The sequence below is a fragment of the Hyperolius riggenbachi genome, chromosome 2 (genome assembly GCF_040937935.1).
Source record: "Hyperolius riggenbachi isolate aHypRig1 chromosome 2, aHypRig1.pri, whole genome shotgun sequence".
In the NCBI taxonomy this organism is placed as follows: domain Eukaryota; kingdom Metazoa; phylum Chordata; class Amphibia; order Anura; family Hyperoliidae; genus Hyperolius; species Hyperolius riggenbachi.
Window position 1 is genome coordinate 471683276 of NC_090647.1, and position 21142 is coordinate 471704417.

Sequence of the window (21142 nt, forward strand, 5' to 3'; positions counted from 1 at the left end):
ACATTTCTGTATTTGTGTATTCATTATTCATAAATCAATCCAGTCTGCATGCAGCCCTTCCTCCACAGCACAAGCAAATTCTCAAGAATCCGTGTAGGATGTCACTTTGTGAAATGAACAAAACAGCCTTTATAAGCTGAAAATAAACCAAGGACTTACTTGACTTTCAGGCTGGCCAGCATTGCTTTGTCAATCCTGTAAGAATAAAATCAATAGAGCAATTAATTACTAAGCTTTTACTTACTATTCACAGAGCACGAGTGACCTAAAATTGACTTTCTACTTCGAAGCAGTTATTGTAGCGAAAACCTCTGCTATATTGATCATCTATTCAAATAGCTTGAAACAACTTTATCAGCAGGCAGACATTTGCTAACACTAGACTGGAAGGAAATCATTTCTAAGCTTTTTTTGTTCCAGGGAAGCTGAAATGGTTTATTCCAGTACTCAGTATTAAAGTGACACTGCAGTGAAAAAAACTATTATGATACAATGAATTGTATGTGTAGTTCGGATAATTACTAGAACATTAGTAGCAAAGAAAAGTGTCTCATATTTTTATTTTCAGCTATATAGGTTTTTTTTTATAACATTGCATCATTCTCTAATATTTGCAGTTTACACACTACTCTGCATTCTAAATGTTTTTACAGAGCAGGCTAGTGAACTTTTGAACTGTCCTCTGCAGAAAAAAAAATACAGTGACAGACACTTGAGATAATAAGCTTCAGAAGACAGAGCTCTCTGTGACTTCGAACGTTGTGGAGCTCAGTGGCTCTTTTGCATAGATAACAAATGGAGTTTCTTAACTCTTCCTGTACTGGAAACAATATTAGACTCCTGTCTCTGCTCCTAATGTTTTATTTCTAAGCTGTACTACACATACAAATCATTATTGCGCAAGTTAATTTTCACTTCTGATTGCCTTTAAACGATTGAACACATACACATTCAAATACAGATGATCCAAGTACCTGAAATATTTCTTTACATTAGCTTCGTACAGTGGAAGCAGATAGATGTATATATGTTATAATCTGTCAGATTTTCACTGCCTACTGTAAGCGCCAGCAACGCAAGAGAAATGTAATTTATAGTGCATTTTAATGTGGGAGAAATGCACTCCTTATACATATGTATTTTATTTGTTCTAATTTTTCATGATAGTGGACTTTTAAAGTGGATCCGAGATAAACTTTTACTCATTGCATAATTGTGTTCTTTTCATATACGGTAGTATATAGCGCATTCTTCAAGCTAAATACTTTTTTTTTCTTCTTAATACTCGAATTCCCTTTAAACTAAACAAGCCTCGGCCATAGCTTTTTCACAGTGCCTTGGCACTGTAGCAATGGCCTATGGGAGCTCAGTCTGGGCAGGAGGAGGTTACTAGCCAGAGGTTTCAGAGGCAAGAGGGGAGGAGGGAGGAGGAGAGGGGACTGAATTTACCCACTGGCAAGCTGATAGCATCTCCAGCCCTCAGCCTGTAACAATGTGAAACAGAACATGGCTGCCCTCATTCACAGGATAAGGATTTGAAGCTGTTTGCAGCTAGATATATGCTATGTAAACTATCTAAAAACTTTAGATAAGATATATAGACAAGGTACTTGTTATAGTTAGTTTTTCATCTTGGAACCACTTTAAAGGGACCATGATCAGAAGTCGTGGGTAGGCATATAAGCATACTCACAACTATCTAGTAAAGAGCAGTGGCGTAGCTAAGGAGCTGTGGGCCCTGATGCAAGTTTTACAATGGGGCCCCCCAAGCACTCTATACATAACAATTGATACAGAAAATCAAAATCTGCCAATGTCAACTACAGTGTCAGAGGTGCAAGAAGGGGATGGGGAACAGCTTGTTAATGATCAGTACTATTCAAAGTATCTATAGAAGTGATTATTATGAGCACAGGACCAATAGAGAGCGAATACTGTAGTTGAGGAAGGGCTCTTCAGGGCCCCTCTGGCCCAAGGGCCCCGATGCGGTCGCTACCTCTGCACCCCCTATTGCTACGCCCCTGGTAAAGAGGGGACACTCACTAGCCCCTTCAGTAAGTGCGGCTTCTCCCCGGGCGGCCGCTATAAATTACATGGCAACAAGCGACACTGAAGCAAAGACGCGCTGTGCCCCGTAACAGGAAACCAGCGGGTCCTCTCTGCGCATGCGCAGGCTTCCTGGCTTCTTCCTCCCCTCCGTGCGTGAACCGCATAGATGCACAGCAGAGGGAGGGGGAAGAAGCCAGAAAGCCTGCGCATACGCAGAGAAGACGAGCATGCGCAGGCTTGACGAAGATCAGCAGATGGAGGGGCCCCCAAAGCCTCTGGGCCCCCCTGCGATGGCAAGGGTCGAAGGGGTGATTGCTACGCCCATGATGTGTAGCATTTAGGGTGGCTGAAGTTAGCAGTTAAGGGGCCCATACACTGGTCGATTTCAGCAATTGAATGTTCGGAAATCGATACTATCAAATCTATCAATTGATTTGCGGCCAATTTCGATCGATTTGAGCTAGGATGGAAAATCTAGGCCTATAGAGTTGCATTGGCTCTAATGGTCCAATAATGTATTTAGATCAATTTCCAATAGATTTAATTCTGAAATCTTTTGGAAATCTGTTCCTTGTGTGTGGAACACATCAGATAGATTCCTGTCAGATTTGACTTGACAGGTATCTGACAGAAATCTATCTAATGGTTGAATCTGCTGCAAATCTATAAGTGTATGGCCACCTTTAGACTTGGTTCACACATAAATCTGCACATTTCTTGGCCGGGCCAGTACTGTCCTATCAGATTTTTACCACTTTTACCTGACTGGACCAGTGTAACGATCATTGTAACACAGAGAGGGTCTGATTACCGGTGATCTGCAGTATCACCGAGAATGCAGAATATACCCGATTGATGATCTGCAGTATCACCGATAATCAGATATATATTCTAACCTCTGGACACCTGAGGGATAAGAGTGTTTTGGTGTAACAGTAATACTTTGAGTATTGCACCTTAGGAGAAGGTACAGAAGCAGTAAGGAGTACTGCACAGAAGTAAGTTCCTTCCGTATTCCTAGACTCTCCCGGGGGAGGAGCTAGGCTGAGGATAGGAAGGACAGAACGTGAGTGACACCAGAGAGAGGGTGTCACCAACAAGTCTGGGAACTGCCTCAAACAGTAAGGCCAGTTCTCGAGGTCGGGGAATCCAGGTCGTTAACACACTGACAGATACGGTACAGATTCAGGAGACAGATACGGAATCCAATAAACAGGCAGGGTTTGGCAACAGAGTATCAGAATAGCGGGGTACAGAATCAAGAGGCAAATACAGAGTCCAGGAACGAGCAGAGTTTGGCAACAGGATATCAGAGATAGCAAGGTACAGAATCAGAGTTCAACAGGATAGTCAGGCAGGCAGAAGGTCATAACAAATAATACAGTTCAATATTCCTAAACGCTAAGGTGTGAGGTCCGTGATCGTCAACACCTTTGGAAACTATGCTAGAACACAGATACAGACAAGGCCTGAGTGCTACCACGTAGTGATCGCAACGCCAGACACCAGAGGAATGACCAGCACCCAGTATATATACACCATTGCTCTCCAGCACCTCCCTTAAGTGCTGGACCAATGAAAGTTGCTGCAATTGTCAGCTGACCGGCCTGGTCAGCTGACCCTCCTCTGGCTGCTATAAAGGCCCTGCCTCTCTGCGCGCGCACGCGTCCTCCTAAACCAGTTTGGACTATCAGTCCCAGCCACACCAGTCATGTGTTGTAATGTTGTTGCTGTATGAGATGCGGAATCCGCCGCCACGCTGTCTGAGCGTGCGGCGTTTCCTCCGCATCCCGCCCCACTGATAGAAGCAGGCCTATGCGTACAAACCGCCGCGTCAGACGCGGCGGTTTCTCCGCGTTCTGCTATGCCAGACGCGGAAACAGCCGCCTCATCCTGCGTCCATGTGGCGGCTTTTCCGCGTTTCTTCACAACCAGAAATGTACACCTTATATGTGTGATTGCAGCCATAGAAACACATACAAAACACATACAAAACACATACAAACCTGACAGGAGAGGACTGGACCGCAAATGTACACCTTTTACGTGTGAACACCGCTATAGAAACAGATACAAAACTGACATGACAGGACTGGACACCTGCAGGGGCAATCCTATCATCGCTTTATAAATAGGCCTCTCAGCATTCTGACTAGCAATTTTTTACAGAAGATTGCCTCTGGACAGATACTCTATCATCATTTTATTACTTTCTCTTCCCCAACTTTGCAACAGGTTTGCTTTAATCATTTAGCTATTACAAATATGTCCAAAACAGGCAGTTTTAAGGTGCAGGAGGGTAGCTATTTAATTAATGCATGTGATCACAACACATTATTGATAAAATAACTGCTTATGAGTTGAGCTGCTTATGATGCTGAGGTGTGGGATTTCGGTGAGAGCGCTTAATTGGATGTAAACAAAATCTAATTATCTTTTGTGGGTCAAAGTGCTGGGAAGCTCTTGCCAAAAAAAAAAAAAAAAAGAGAGCGAGATATAAAACTACACAACAGAAACAATAATTAGGGTGATTAAGCAAATGAGGATACTCTGTAAAACTGATGCTTAAAGGAAAGATGCAAGGTGAATAAAAAACAAAAATCTACCAAAAAACAAAATAGATTTGTAGAAACTGAATTGCATGATGTTATATTGTCAATATGAACCAAAATATTTGAGAAATGCCATGAACAATTAAGGTTATTAGAAATGCAGCAAACATTACCCCACAAATGAAATGCAGCAATCATTACTCCACACAAGAAATGCAGCAAACATTACACCACATAAGTAATGCAGAAATACAGCATACATTAACCCCCTTATGAAATGCAGCAAACAATATGTCACATAAGAAATGCAGCAAACATTACACACCATATGAAAAGCAGAAAACATTACACTCCACATGGAATGCAGACATCACTCCACATATGAAATACCTTAAACACACACACACACACACACACACACACACACACACACACACACACACACACACACACACACACACACACACACACAACACACATACACTCACTCTGCAGTGCCTCTTCCCATCTAATACAGTCTTTGTCCCATCAACATCAAGCAGGGACCAGGGAAATGGAGCTACCTCAACCTGGCCTAATTCTAATCCTAAAGGGGGCACCAGGAAGCTTACAGAGAGCCATGGCAACAGACCCTGGCACCAGGTGAGCACAGGCAGACTGTGCCGTTGGCTGGGCTAGAAAACTGTGCTGGTGTCATGGCAACACACATGGGCATGGCCTGAGATACGGGGCACCATGATGTGCACTCCATGCCCTGACATCCAGAGCTCAGTGCCAGGGGATTTGGGCCTCGAGAATCGGATCCTGGACCCAAATGACGAGCCTAGCAGCAGCTGCAGAACAAGCACAATCTCATGTCCCAGTGCAGAGGATGGAATGGCTCACTTGATGGTGGAGTTTGTGAAAAGTACTTTTTAGTGAAAAAAGTTTATGTTGTCCCAGTGCATCCTTTCTTTCTACACACAAGGCAGAGGTCTGTTTCTTATATTGCAATAGTGGTGTTGAAGTGGAACAGGCAATAAGGGCATGATTAAATTACTAGGTGAATCATGTACAGAAGAAGAGCTATGCAACCATAAATAGTAATACTCAATACATTGAAAAAAAAGGTGGCAATGGTGTATTCACGTAAATAGTATTCATGCAATAATAATATTGCACCAAAATTACAAACACATATTTGCAGTATATATATTCTGAAAAATTGCATTAAAATGCAATCCAACAAATGAAGACTTGAATCTGATAAATCAGAGTAACAGATTGCCCAACAGGCTCGTGGTGAACCAGAACTTCTAGGTGCGAGCAAGGGGCTAAAAAGGACCAAAAAAAACGTTGTATCCGATAAATCACAAACCGCAAAATCACACATGCAAAAAAAATTTTTTTTTTTAAAAGCTGGAAATCGCAGTTATAACTGTGAAGGCAGGCTAACATATTTATTTCTGACTCTGCACTAGAGGGTGCAGATGTAGGCAGGCTGTTTATCCATTATAGTGCATGGAGGAAACCTGTATAGTTTCACCTCTCACTCTGTAGCTTTTGGCCAGTTAGTAAGTGCATACATTTAGGCTAGTGACACACCAGGACATTGCGTTTAGGGGACGTTATAGGGCACATAACGTGCCCCTAACGCAACGCCTGGTGCTCTCTGGTGTGGACGTCGGAGTGAGCCGCGTTGTGCAGCTCACTCTGGCGTCCGTGATGCTGTGATGCGTACTCTTGGACGCATGCGGCATCACGTGGTCCCGCCCGGCCAATCGCCGCACAGAGCGGCCGCTCCAGGAAATAAACACTACATGTCACTGAGTGCAGTGAATATTAATTAGCCATGTGCCCGGCCGCTCTCCCCTCCTCCCCAACATGACTGAGCATGTGCAAACAGTCTAACGCGGCTTAGCCGCCTAGAACGCACAGCATGCAGCACTTTGCTGCGTTACAATGTAACGCAACGTGGGCAGTGTGAACAGCCCACTTGTGCTACATTGCTGTGCGTTGGGGGAGCGTTACAGGCTGCACTAACGTGCGCCTGTAACGTCCCTGTGTGCAAGAAGCCTTAAGTCTGAACAATTTGTAACACTTTATGTAAATTCTTAGTGGTCCATTTTTCTGCTGTCAAGTAAATAGAGTGTGCAATATCAGGCAGCTTTTGCAGGCTCCCAGGTGCTAAAGCAGTTATGACATTCTTTAATCATTTTCTTTCCCGTCTTTCTTTCATTAAAAATAATATCCAGGGACTGCTCAGTGGACTACATGACAAGCCCATACGGAAGTCTAGCTGCTCAGCTCTGCCTGGCTGTGGAGATTGCATGGGCTCTTGCTGTTTCCTATGTATGCAGCCCACTGATAGGCAGTGGTATTTGAGGGAACCCTGTCAGCAGGACCTGCTGTGATGACAGCATCATTTACAGACTTTAATACCAGAGACAGCTTCCAATTTCATCAACGCACGTTTATGGACATTTTCTCATTTTAAAACGGTTTATCCTTCTAAATTTTTTGAAGATATTTCCTGGCAGATTACGTTTGTCTCTTTATCGGATTGAACAGAAGCATTTTCCTTTCTGTAGATATTGCAGTGTTTTCTGGTCACATGGGAACCCTATTGCACTTCAGCGTTAAAAGAAGAGATATTCCACCTTTTAAATCCTTTTAAAGCTATTAGGCCATATTTACTAAATATAGGTAAGGTTGCAATTTTACCATTACTTATGCCAATTACGGTGACTTAGACGTCACCATAGTAACACGAGCATTGCTAGGGTAACATGCACTATGCCAGGGCTTTTCAACCTTTTCACTAATTGTACCACTTTTATTGCCTGAAAATGTTCAAGTACCACCAGTGTGCCTGCACAGTAGATTGGATGTGATCAGGCTTGGCTGTTTCTGCTAGAGCCTGAACGGAGAGCAGCTACTGTGCAAGCGCACACACCGACGAGGAGAACTTTGGGGCTCCCAGCGCTGGATCCCCTCTACTGAGGAGGAAGGGGGAAACCTCTTTAGGATACAAAGGCCTCCCCTTCCCTGAGGTAAGTACCTCCCAGGGCACTTTTTTCTAACAGGTACACTTAAAGAAAAAGAGTCATTTGGGAGGGGAAAAGGAGGAATTGGTGGGGAAAAAGACTACAATTAGATTGCTAGCCCACATATTGTCAGTATTGGCAATCTAGAGGTAGATTGCCAAAACTGATTTTCAAAGTAATGCCCATGTTTTCCTATGGCACCTTTCACACAACGCGTTTTAACTGAAAGTTTTTTCCCAATGCACTGCTATGGGAAAAACACATACTAACGCGTACCAACACACACTAACACATACCGACTGATTAAGTGAAACGAGTGTGAAGTGTAAACGAGTTCCTCCCCCCCCCCCCCCCCCCCCCCCCCCGCTTAATTATAGGTAGCCTGGTCCCACCACCAGTGAGCTGAGAGCTAGGCAGTGACTCACCACAAAGTTCGGCTCCCCCTTGCTCTCTCTCTGCTGTGCTGCCCTGCGATATAGTTCACACCTCAGCTCATCGGTAAGCCAGCCGCACTAAAGAGACAGCCAGGTAAACTGTGCGCGGTGATGGCGTTTCTACTTCAAATACAGGAAGTGAGCAGTGATGTCACTTTCTGTATGTGCGCCATCACTGTGCCTCTCCCCCACTGATCTGAGGTCTGAAGTATGCTGCAGAGCTGCACAGCAAGGAGCGAGGGGGGGGGGGGGGGGCGAACTTTGTGGCGACAGGACAGGACCAGGACAAATGGCATGCGGGCAATAAAGTGGCAGGCAAACCTGGAGTGTACCACCTGGCCAACAGCAAAGTACCACCGGTGGTACGCGTACCACGGGTGCAAAGTTCTGGTCTAGAGAGATTAGCCCATATAATTAGGCTTATCAGAAAGTAAACAGCAAGTGTAAATTAGGGTTGTCAGGTGTGCCACCCTGTGCCATAGTTTGGGCTAATATGTAAACACAGGAGGTTAACCCTTTTGTGCTCCTAGGACACCAGAAAAACACTGCAGGGTTTTTCTAAGATTTCTGTAAGTTGTAACAAAGAAATGTTTATCTTTAAATTTATTATGCTGTTGCTTATCTCCTTAGAGCAGAGAGGAAGCTCTGAGTTTAGGTCCGCTTTATAAGCTGACAGAACCAACAGGTTTTGGACTAGTCCACCTCCTCACGATGGAGTTGGATGGACAGTTGGAAAATGGCATTTGAAAAATGGCAGCTGGAAAATGGCAGCTAGAAAAAGGCAGCTGGAAAATGGCAGCTGGAAAATGGCAGCTGGAAAATGGCAGCTGGAAAATGGCAGCTGGAAAATGGCAGCTGGAAAATGGCAGCTGGAATATGGCAGCTGGAATATGGCAGCTGGAAAATGACAGTTGGAAAATGACAGTTGGAAAATTACAGTTAAATTTCAACTGTTGTTTTTTAACTGCCATTTTCCAACTGCCATTTTCCAACTGTCAAATTTAAACTGCTGCATTCCAACTGTCGTTTTCCAACTGTCATTTTCCAACTGCCATTTTCCAACTGTCATTTTCCAACTGCCATTTTCCAACTGCCATTTTCCAACTGCCATTTTCCAACTGCCATTTTCCAACTGTCAAATTTTAACAGTTGCTTTCCAACTGTCGTTTTCCAACTGCCATTTTCCAACTGCCATTTTCCAACTGCCATTTTCCAACTGCCATTTTCCAACTGTCAAATTTTAACAGTTGCTTTCCAACTGTCGTTTTCCAACTGCCATTTTCCAACTGCCATTTTCCAACTGCCATTTTCCAACTGCCATTTTCCAACTGCCATTTTCCAACTGTCAAATTTCAACTGTCAAATTTCAACTGTCAAATTTCAACTGTCAAATTTCAACTGTCAAATTTCAACTGTCAAAACTGTTGTTTTTTAACTGCCGTTTTTTGACAGTTGAGAAATGACAGTTGAAAAATTACAGTTGGAAAACAGCAGCTGGAAAATGACAAATGGAAAATGGCAGTTGGAAAATGGCAGTTGGAAAATGGCAGCTCAACTGTCATTTTTCAGAAATCAAATTTCAACTGTTTAAAGAACCACTACAGTGAAAAAAAGCTGTCCTCTTCAGATGCTCTGTTCCCCGCCGCCGGTCTCGGTGTAATCACGCAAGTGATTATACTGCGGCTGCGAGGCAATGGCCGCGCGCGTGCTTGCTCCCACGCGCATAATCGGGAGCTTACTGCGCAGGCGTAGTACAAGAAAACATCGTACTGCACCTGCACAGTAAGCTCCCGATGAAGCGAGTGGGAGTTAGCATTATTTGTTTGTTTAGATTAATATTAAACCGGGACAGGTGGCAGGGAATGGAGCATAGTCGGAGGACAGCGCGCGACATTACAGCTGCAGAGGACCGATTAAAGCTCCAGGTAAGTGTCAGCTGGTTTGATTTTTAGAATCCCACAGAACCTCTTTAAAGAAGACCTAAACTCCAGCACTGGAAAACAAAGTGTGTGTAAGTGTGTGAGTGTGTCTAGAGCAGGGCATTTCAACCTTTTCTCTAATTCTACAACTTTTATCAGCTAAAAAGTACCACCAGTGTGCCTGCACAGTAGTTTGGATGCGATCAGGCTTGGCTGTTTCTGCTAGAGCCTGAATGGAGAGCAGCTACTGCGCAAGCGCACACACCGATGAGAACTTTGGGGGCTCCCAGCGCTGGATCCCCTCTACTGAGGAGGAAGGGGGAATCCTCTTTAGGATACAAAGGCCTCCCCTTCCCTGAGGTAAGTACACCCTCTCCACACTTTTTTGTTAAAGGGACTCCGAGCTCTGGCTAAAATAGAAATTTTCACTTACCAGCGGCTTTCTGCAGCCCAGTGCTGGTCGGGACGTCCCACGCCGGCCTCCTGGCTCTTCTCCCCACAGCTGTCCATATAGGGCTGTCTGGTGGCTCCCCGGGCGACACTGGCCGAGTGTCGGGGCTCCTCCTTCCGCAAACCTCATCAATGACGTCGCACGCCGGCCGCCGTGATGACGCGAGGCGGCCGGCGTGCGACGTCATTGATGAGGTTTGCGGAAGAAGGAGCCCCGACACTCGGCCAGTGTCGCCCGGGGAGCCGCCGGACAGCCCTATATGGACAGCCGTGGGGAGAAGAGCCAGGAGGCCGGCGTGGGACGTCCCGACCAGCACTGGGCTGCAGAAAGCCACTGGTAAGTGAAAATTTTTATTTTAGCCAGAGCTCGGAGTCCCTTTAAAGGTGCACTTTAAGAAAAGAGGGCATATGGGAGGGGAAAAATATTACAATTAGATTGCTAGCCGACAGATTGTCAGTATTGGCAATGTGTAGGTAGATTGCCAAAATAGGTAGCCTTGCAAGTTCCTCCCCCCCTCCCCCCCACCGAATACATATGAACTGCCCCCCGGGAGACTTGGGCGCAGGATACAGCTGGTACACGGCTATTGCTGGAAGCCAAATTACAGTGTTTTAAAAGAAACTTCAGTTCAGTCTTCTGACGGCCCCGAAGTTACTGACTGTGCGCCGCTATAGCCGTAATTCCTATTACAGCCTATGATACGCCCAAATCTCCTGCGCTGTTATTACAGCACTCGCCCACTCCCAGCTTAATTATAGGTAGCCTGGCCCCACCACCAGAGAGCTGAGAGCTGGGCAGTGACTCACCACAAAGTTTGGCTCCCCCCTTGCTCACTCCTTGCAGTGCTGCCCTGCAATATAGTTCACACTTCAGATCATTGGTAAGCCAGCCGCATTGAAGAGACAGCCAGGCAAACCGTGCGCGGTGACGGCGCTTATACTTCAAATACAGGAAGTGAGCAGTGATGTCACTTTCTGTATGTGCGCCATCACTGTGCACCGTTCGCCTGGCTCTCTTCCGCACTGATCTGAAGTATGCTGCAGAGCATCACCGCAAGGAGCGAGGGAGAAGGAGCCAAACTTTGTGGAGACAGGACAGGCCCAGCACAAGTGGCATGCGGGCAATAAAGTGGCAGGCAAACCTGGTGTGTACCACCTGGCCAACAGCATAGTATCACCGGTGGTACACGTACCACAGGTTGAAAAGCCTTGCACTATGCTACTTGATGCGCATTACCCTAACAACACTTGTTTTACCTAGGTAACATTGAGTGAGCCAATTGTACAACGTGCACTATGTAGTTGGCAAAACAGTATAAAAATGCAGTGCGCATGGAAACTTTATCAATATTTGGTGAATACGACTCACTGTATGGAAAAGCAAATTCTAGCTTGTGTTACTAGCTAATCCAGTAAGGTCAAACATCCAGTGTCCTCTATGGAACTGTAATTACATATAGTAGAACATAAATTATTAAGGATACCCATTTTTACCTGAATTATGCTGGTTTCAGCATCAGAAATGTATGTAGCCCCGCCCTCCCAGTGATGCTTAGCTTAGGCTATGATGTCATGCAGCCTTCTGCCCCAGAGCACTCTGGGAGGGAAACAAGAAATTTTGGCGCCTGGGAGCCACAGAAGTTTGGGCACCGCCATAGGTGCTTATAAAAATAGCGGCCATGAGTGGAAACTTGAGCACCCTTGGTGCCCAATAAATAGGCACTAGTAGAGTTGAGCTGAAATTTTCGAAATTTCGCATTACTATAATTACGCATGCGAAATTCGCGATTACGATGCGAAATTGCGGTAGCGTAATTGCCATTAAAATCGTAATTGAAAATACCGTAAGCGTAATTTTCAATGCGAAATTTCGCGTTTCGTTCATGCCGTAATTTCGCATTAAACGCTACCGTAATTTTGCGTTAAACCGTAACGCTCCGTATAATCTAAAAAAGCCGCCGACTTTAAGGGTTAATAGCAAAGCCCCCTTAAATGCTAAGAGCCTCAAATTTGGAGAATATATTAAGGAGATCAGGAGGAATAAGAGGAAAAAATTTTTTTTCAAAAAGACCTTATAGTTTTTGAGAAAATCGATGTTAAAGTTTCAAAGGAAAAATGTAAACATTTAAAAACCCGCCGACTTTAACGGTTAATAGCAAAGCCTGCTTAAAGTTTAGGAACACCAAATTCCCAGGGTATATTAAGGGGATCAGTGGGAATAAGAGGAAAAATTTTTTTTTCAAAAAGACCTTATAGTTTTTGAGAAAATCGATTTTTAAGTTTCAAGGGCGAAAATGTCTTTTAAATTCGGAAAATGTCAGTTTTTTTTGCACAGGTAACAGTGTATTATTTTCATAGATTCCCCCAAGTGGGAAGAGTTTTACTTACTTCGTTCTGAGTGTGGGAAATATAAAAAAAAAACGACGTGGGGTCCCCCCTCCCAGACCTCTTTAACCCCTTGTCCCCCATGCAGGCTGGGATAGCCAGAATGCGGAGCACCGGCCGCGTGGGGCTCCGCACCCTGACTATACCAGCCCGCATGGTCCATGGATTGGGGGGGGTCTCGGAAGGGGAGGGGCAGCCAAGCTTTCCCCTCCCCCTCCGAGCCCTTGTCCAATCCAAGGACAAGGGGCTCTTCTCCACCTCCGATGGGCGGTGGAGGTGGAGGCCGCGATTTCCTGGGGGGGAGGTTCATGGTGGAATCTGGGAGTCCCCTTTAAAAAGGGGTCCCCCAGATGCCCACCCCCCCTCCCAGGAGAAATGAGTATAGAGGTACTTGTACCCCTTACCCATTTCCTTTAAGAGTTAAAAGTAAATAAACACACAGACACTTAGAAAAAGTATTTTAATTGAACAAAAAACATAACCACGAAAAAAGTCCTTTAATATTCTTAATTAACCATTAATACTTACCTGTCCCTTTAAAAGCCAGTTCCCACGCAATATCCTCGGAAATATACTAAACAGTTACAATATAACAAAGTTATTACAATGTAACAACTTTGTTACATTGTAACTACGCCGCACCCGACGCCACTCGCCGCTCAGCCGCCGCACCCGCACGCACCCGACAGAGCTCTGAGCTATATAGCTCAGAGCTCCCTAAGCATCTTTGTATTTGGGCTCCAAGGAGCCCCATTGGTCCTTAGCAGACCAATGGGGTTCCTTCTGATTTAAAGGAACCCCATTGGTCTGCTAAGGACCAATGGGGCTCCTTGGAGCCCAAATACAAAGATGCTTAGGGAGCTCTGAGCTATATAGCTCAGAGCTCTGTCGGGTGCGTGCGGGTGCGGCGGCTGAGCGGCGAGTGGCGTCGGGTGCGGCGTAGTTACAATGTAACAAAGTTGTTACATTGTAATAACTTTGTTATATTGTAACTGTTTAGTATATTTCCGAGGATATTGCGTGGGAACTGGCTTTTAAAGGGACAGGTAAGTATTAATGGTTAATTAAGAATATTAAAGGACTTTTTTCGTGGTTATGTTTTTTGTTCAATTAAAATACTTTTTCTAAGTGTCTGTGTGTTTATTTACTTTTAACTCTTAAAGGAAATGGGTAAGGGGTACAAGTACCTCTATACTCATTTCTCCTGGGAGGGGGGGTGGGTATCTGGGGGACCCCTTTTTAAAGGGGACTCCCAGATTCCACCATGAACCTCCCCCCCAGGAAATCGCGGCCTCCACCTCCACCGCCCATCGGAGGTGGAGAAGAGCCCCTTGTCCTTGGATTGGACAAGGGCTCGGAGGGGGAGGGGAAAGCTTGGCTGCCCCTCCCCTTCCGAGACCCCCCAATCCATGGACCATGCGGGCTGGTATAGTCAGGGTGCGGAGCCCCACGCGGCCGGTGCTCCGCATTCTGGCTATCCCAGCCTGCATGGGGGACAAGGGGTTAAAGAGGTCTGGGAGGGGGGACCCCACGTCGTTTTTTTTTATATTTCCCACACTCAGAACGAAGTAAGTAAAACTCTTCCCACTTGGGGGAATCTATGAAAATAATACACTATTGTTACCTGTGCAAAAAAACCTGACATTTTCCGAATTTAAAAGACATTTTCGCCCTTCAAACTTAAAAATCGATTTTCTCAAAAACTATAAGGTCTTTTTGAAAAAAATTTTTTCCCTCTTATTCCCACTGATCCCCTTAATATACCCTAGGAATTTGGTGTTCCTAAACTTTAAGCAGGCTTTGCTATTAACCGTTAAAGTCGGCGGGTTTTTAAATGTATACATTTTTACTTTGAAACTTTAACATCGATTTTCTCAAAAACTATAAGGTCTTTTTGAAAAAAAAAATTTTCCTCTTATTCCTCCTGATCTCCTTAATATATTCTCCAAATTTGAGGCTCTTAGCATTTAAGGGGACTTTGCTATTAACCCTTAAAGTCGGCGGCTTTTTTATATTATACGGAGCGTTACGGTTTAACGCGAAATTACGGTAGCGTTTAATGCGAAATTACGGCATGAACCCACTGTAATGCGAAAATTACGCGAAAATTACGCTTACGCGAAATTTCGCGAAATCCTTCTTCATTACGATTATGTACTTACGGCCATAATCGTAATTACACTAATTACGCGAAATTTCGCGAAATCGTAATTAGGTCATTACGCTCATCTCTAGGCACTAGTGTAACCTTCTGTTTATCAACCTATAGCCTCTATTTATTTGGGCACCTATGGCAGTGTAAAAAATGTTTGTGATTTCGTGGCGGATTGGCTGGCAGTGGGGTGTGTGTGAGAATGTGGAAGGTGGTTAAGGTTGGGGTGCATGTGGATTGTTAAGGTTAGGCTTCAGTAGAGGGGGTTCTGTGTAAGAATAGGGTTAGGTTTACCTGTAATAAAATATTGGTAATCGTAATTAGCACTGCAAGAGTAGAATATCAGTAAATTTACCAATTTTCTACTATCAGCTATTCCTGGGCACTCCAATTTCAGGGCGCCCTGGAGGAGAGAAAAACATCCCATAGCTTGCCAGCAATAAGGATGCCAGCATCTCTAATAAATGTAACAATGTAAATATGGGTGAGGTAAGATTTTGAAATGAGCAAACACTGACAAAATCTATAAATGATTATTATAAAAATAAGCACTTTTATTCATTAAGTTATATTCAGTACATACCGTATTTTTGGGACTATTAGACCATATGACGCAGCTAGGTTTAGAGCACAGGTGTCGAACTCCAGGCCTGGAGGGCCAGATCCATGCCAGTGTTTAGGATGGACTGAGAAAGAGAGGAATATGTTCTACCTGATGGACCACACCTATCCTGATTCAGACCCATCAATTCATTTGAGCTGTGTCAAAAATGTGTGAGGACCTCGGCCCTCGAAGGACTGGTTTGACATCCCTGGTTTAGAGGACAAAAACCAGAGAAAAAATATATACTAAACCTGGTGCATCCATAGTGAAGGAGCATCTTGTGGATTATGCCCCCTTTGAACCTCATGCCCCCTTCTACCTCTTGTGTCTCCCTGTGTCCTGCTCTGTCCCCCTTGTGTCCTCCATGTGTCCGCCTCTGTCCTCCTGGTGTCCTCCTCTATGCCCCTTTGTCCTCCTGTGTCCCCCATGTGTCTGCCTCTGTCCTCCTTGTGTCCTCCTCTATGCCCCTTTGTGTCCCCATGTCCTCCTCTGCACGGGCACAATACAGGGAGTGCCCGACATTGCGGCAGGTTGGAGGTTCGTGTATTGGCGGGCGTTCACAAGTCAGGAACTCCCTGCATCTGGACTATAAGACGCAGTGACTTGTTTTCTGCACTTGTGGGAGAGAAAAGGTGAGTCTTATAGTCCAAAAAATACAGTAAGTTCCTCTTAATGTGTACCCGAGATAGGAGAACAGTTTTATTTTACTTACCTGGGGCTTCTTCCAGCCCCCGAAGCCTTACAGTTCAGTGAAATAGAACTTGCCCCCCACCCCATCTCAGGCTTACTTTAAAGTGAACTTGTGATGAGTAAAATGATTTCAAATAAACACATGATGTAGTACCTGCAAATGAATATTACATACCTCCCTCGCCATCTGAAGTACAATGTAAAGCACTGACTGTACAGTAGTGTTTAGGCCAACAATACAAAAATTGTTGGTGTCCTAAGATCCATCTTTTTCTAGAAAGTCTCCCTGCAGGGTTTATCCTAGCCTTTTGTTCTAATACTTGTTTATAAGGAAATAAATATGGCAGCCTCCATATACTTCTCGTTGCAGTTGTCCTTTAAAGTGACAGAAGCCAGAAACGCAGCATGAAAACCAAGCAACTTCCAACTGGGTCATATTCAGTAAACTATGTTACTCTCGCATAGAATGCATACTGTGCAACTGCTCTGTGCACTTTCATCAGAATAATATTAGTATAGTATAGAGTAGAGTAAATAGGTCAGAAGTCTCGTTACAAGCATATAGATTAGCTGCATCAAGGACATTTTCTTAAAAGTCCTGTGATGCGCATTAGCTGACAAACAGCATGTGAAGAATAACAAACACAGGTCACCTTTCTCAGCATGTTTATCCGGTTCAGGTTACATTTCCTTGACACACGTTTGTGACATAGCACTGAAGGAATGAACAACAAGAGGAGAAGGTTACATTAGGTCAGTGTATCGATTACATTGATTTGTGACCCAGTTTACTATAAACACTTTAGTTGTGTTCTGTTTATACCTCTTGGGTTTGGATGGGGTTTGCAATATTTGCAAGAGATTACATGGGATTCTTGGTTCACACTGCATCATACAGTAGTTTAGATAACAGTCACATTCTTCAAGTGTGTACACTTAAGAGGAGGAGAAAGCTCTGGGGCATATTATTACTGTACACTACCAGCCTCAAGAACCTCCTACTGGTTGCACTCAAGTGTCAGATTGAGTTAGTTTTGTCTAATGAAATGTAAGAGCTGTTTGATAGATATGTCTCAAGAACGAGAAAGCAATCCAGTCTAATGCAACAATAATTACTTGGATTACTAATTAGCCAATTTAAGCTTCAGGCAGACTCTGGGTGTGAGAGCTACAAAAAGAAATGAGGGGGAAATAGGAATTTAGATTTTTTTTTAAACAAAATGTAATGCTGAAAACATTCTGGACCATATGCAAATTGCTTATTCTCCAGAGTTTTCTCCTAGGTGATATCTTGACAATAAAATGACTTTTAAGCCACCAGCAAGCAAGAAAATACTCAGAATAATTGTGACAGTACTTTCTCGCCTACTTTTTAGCAGCATTTCAATTGCAGAGTGCTAAAAAGTTACTTTAAACAGAAGATGAAAAATTATTTCCTAAGAGAAAACTTAGGAGAAAAAGTGAATTGCATATGGCACACAGAGAGATGTTTATCAAGTGTGATTGCACCAACATGTGAGGACCACCCAATGTGCATCCATTTCTACAACCCCTCTTCACTGGTATTTTAGTGTCGTGCAAACTATAAATAATCTATCAGCATTGCTTGTTCAGAGAACAATCTGTGGCAGGTTACCTTCAGCAACTGGAGTATAAGGTAAAAGCTCACATGAAGCAAACATAAGAACTAGTCAGTAGTATTTGTTTTTGGTGGTACGGTAAGTGACAACAAAGTTGTATCTAGAGGGGTGCACCCATAACACATGCCTTGGGCAACTCCTACTTCAAAGAACTGGGGTTCCTGGCAAATTTGCATGCTTGCAACTGCCGCAATGCATGCTGGGAGATGCAGTCTGTGGATGTGACTACATGTGCTCGTATCCACAGACCTCATCTCCCAGCATGCATTGCAGTGGTCACAGGCGCGAGCCTTCGCCAAGAACTTTTAAATGTGGCACTGTGGGATCTCCTGGGGAAGATGGCGGAACCCATAAGGATAGGAGATCAGAGCTCCCTTATGGGACGAGTCTAATCCATCATCTGTCCCAAGAAAGGATGGCAGGATATGTGCTCCTAATCCTTAGTTAGGTTTTGCAACGAGTGCTTGCATGTATGCACTATGCATGTTACAGGGCCAAAGTTAGGACACCAACAAATTCTGGGGAACCTCCGCATGGTGAATGTAACTACGCAAGAAAATGTATTCTTTTGTAACTAAGAGCTTTTGACTTAGCTGTAGGGATTAGCAGTGATTCCTGATTGATTTGCATGAGAGAACTTGCAAGTGTGCAAAGGGTTAACTGATTTTGACGGTTTTGATCATGTGATGATGGATTCGAAGGATTTCAGTATAAAACTGCACCTTTACTTCCTGTGGTAGGCCAATTTTATTCAGCTGCCATAGTGGTACATCATTTGTTGGGCTTTCTTGATAAGAAGGCAACAGTGTGTTATACAGTATTCGGATATATGTATTGGACTAAAGAAATTGTTTTATTATATACAGTATATGTTTTATTTTTATGTTTATTTATAGCATGGCATCTTTGTTATAGATGCTATACCTGAGGAATTGGGCAAAACATTTTTAAAGTTCATCTATGTCTAGTAAACATTTAGGCCCATTGCACACCAAAACCGCTAGCAGAACCTCAAAATGCTAGCGGTTTTTGGAGCAGATTACAGAGCGATTCTAGGCATGTTTAGAGAGATTTTCTAAACATGCCTAGCGTTTTTGGGAGCGTTTTTGTGTAGCAGAGTACAAGTATTGTTACAATAAAAGCTGTTACTGAACAGCTAATGTAACAAAAACGCCTGGAAAACCGCTCTGATCGAGCGCTTTTCAGAGCGGTTTGAGCTTTTCCTATGCTTTACATTGAGGCAGAAACGCTTCTGCAAACCGCAAACGTGCAGCAGGAGGCACGTTTGCGGTTTGCTAAAAACCTCAAACCGCTGGTGTGCACCATTCCATTGAAATACATTAGCCAAGCGTTTTCACAGGCGGATGCGGTTGGCAGATCGCTGCTAAAACCGCTCGGTGTGCACTGGGCCTCTATGAATCTTGTTATTTATTACTGCAGGTAACTAATGTTACTTAAAGTGAACCTGAGGTGAGAGTCATATGGAGGCTTCCACATGCATTTCCTTTTTAGCAATACCAGTTACCGGGCTGTCCTGCTGATCCTCTGCCTCTAATACTTTTAGCCATAGACCCTGAACAAGCATGCAGCAGATCAGGTGTTTCTGACATTATCCTCAGATCTGACAAGATTAGCAGCATGCTTGTTTCGGGTGTGATGCAGACACTACTGCAGGCAAATAGTTCAGCAGGGCTGCCAGGCAACTAGCATTGTTTAAAAGGAAATAAAAATGGCAGCCTCTATATCACTCTCATCTCGGGTACACTTTAAATTCTTTTTCATTGTTTTAATTGTTTTCCATAAAGACCTGGAATGCAGAAGTGTTTCAGAAAGGGAAACACCACTTTGAGTCCTATGGGAGAAAAGCGCTATAGAAATGTTATTGTATTGTATTGTGTTGTATTAATAGTCCTTTTCACACTGATGTACTTTTCTGCTTGAATATAACCTGTATGTATTTCTAGTAGATAAGACAGAAGGTTGCTAAGCAGTGAAAGAATAGGTCTTTATCCACTATATTTCTAGAGCTTTTGTCTGATAGCACTTCATTATGACTTGACTCAGCATACTGCAACACTGCTCTACACAGGAAGTGGCATATTTCCTCAATTTCTGCACTATAAATAATCCTGTACAGAATATTTGGTTACAACGTGCTTTCATTGTTATTGTTAGGCAGTATGATATATGGCATATTTTTTCTCTATTGTGTTGCTTTAAGGCAGTGAACAGTGTTGAAACCCAAATTTCCAATGAATTCAGCTGTCTGAGATGAATCACAACAGTACTGGAATGAACCTTCTGTATAAGTGTATAGAGGAGTTTATATTGTTGTAGTATGGGAAGGGTGTGTTAAGAAGGTGAGGGAGGGCAGTTAAAATGTACCTGTAGTGAAAGAAAGTGCCCCTAGGGGTAGTCACCCCTGCCCTTCTCACCCAAGGGGATCCAGTGCTGGAGCCTCCAAATTATCGGGATCCTCGCGCAGGGCCAGTAGTGGCTTTCTGATAGGCACTGGCGGAAATAGCCGAGCCCAATCAAGTCCGATCTACTGCTCATGTGCAAGGCTCCCGACAAGCAGGAGGACAGGAGATGCCTCATTAGGATCCAGAGGCTTCTCTCTCCCAAGGTATCAGATTTGTGTTTACTTTAAAATTAGTTTTCCTTTAACCATTTCAGCCCGCAGGGATTTTTCACCTTATGGACGAGAGGAATTTTCACCTTTCAGCGCTTCTCCCTTTCATTCCTCAATAACTTTATCACTACTTATCACAGCAAAATTATCTATACCTTGTTTTTTCCGCCACTAATTAGGCTTTCTTTGGGTGGTAAATTATGCTAAGAATTATTTTATTCTAAATGCATTATAATGGGAATAATAAGCAAAAAATGGGAAAAAAAATCATTTTTCCATTTTCAGCCATTACAGTTTTAAAATAATTAATGCTACCATAATTTACATCCACACATTTTATTTGGCCATTTGTCCCAGTTATTGCAATGTTAAAATTATACCCCTAGTATAATGTTTGGTGACAATATTTTATTTGGAAATAAAAGTGCCTTTTTTCAGTTTTACATCCATCACTAATTTTTAGCCCATTATTTATTATATGTCCTCTTGAAATAAATAATCATTTATTTTTATTCCCCAAAGTTCAGTAGGTGTGTTTTACTATTTGGCCACAAGATGTCCCTAGTGAGCAAAAATCCCATTAGCGTACAATGTACGCTAATTGGGATA

At 43.6% G+C, this 21142-nt stretch overlaps 1 protein-coding gene across 2 annotated transcripts in view; it reads right to left on the reverse strand.

Annotated features, from left to right (window-relative positions):
- RAP1GAP2 (RAP1 GTPase activating protein 2) overlaps nucleotides 1–21142 on the reverse strand; it is an 863455-nt gene that overhangs the window by 793033 nt on the left and 49280 nt on the right. Inside the window, exons 1-2 of one of the 2 annotated variants that reach the window (XM_068270220.1) lie at nucleotides 5090–5124; nucleotides 160–195 (exon numbers count right to left, since the gene is read on the reverse strand). In XM_068270220.1, coding sequence (XP_068126321.1) covers nucleotides 160–195; nucleotides 5090–5109 — 56 coding nt within the window. In that variant the 5' untranslated portion in view covers nucleotides 5110–5124. Of the gene's footprint in view, nucleotides 1–159; nucleotides 196–5089; nucleotides 5125–21142 lie in introns of those variants that run through there. The other variant, XM_068270219.1, reaches the window with a different exon arrangement.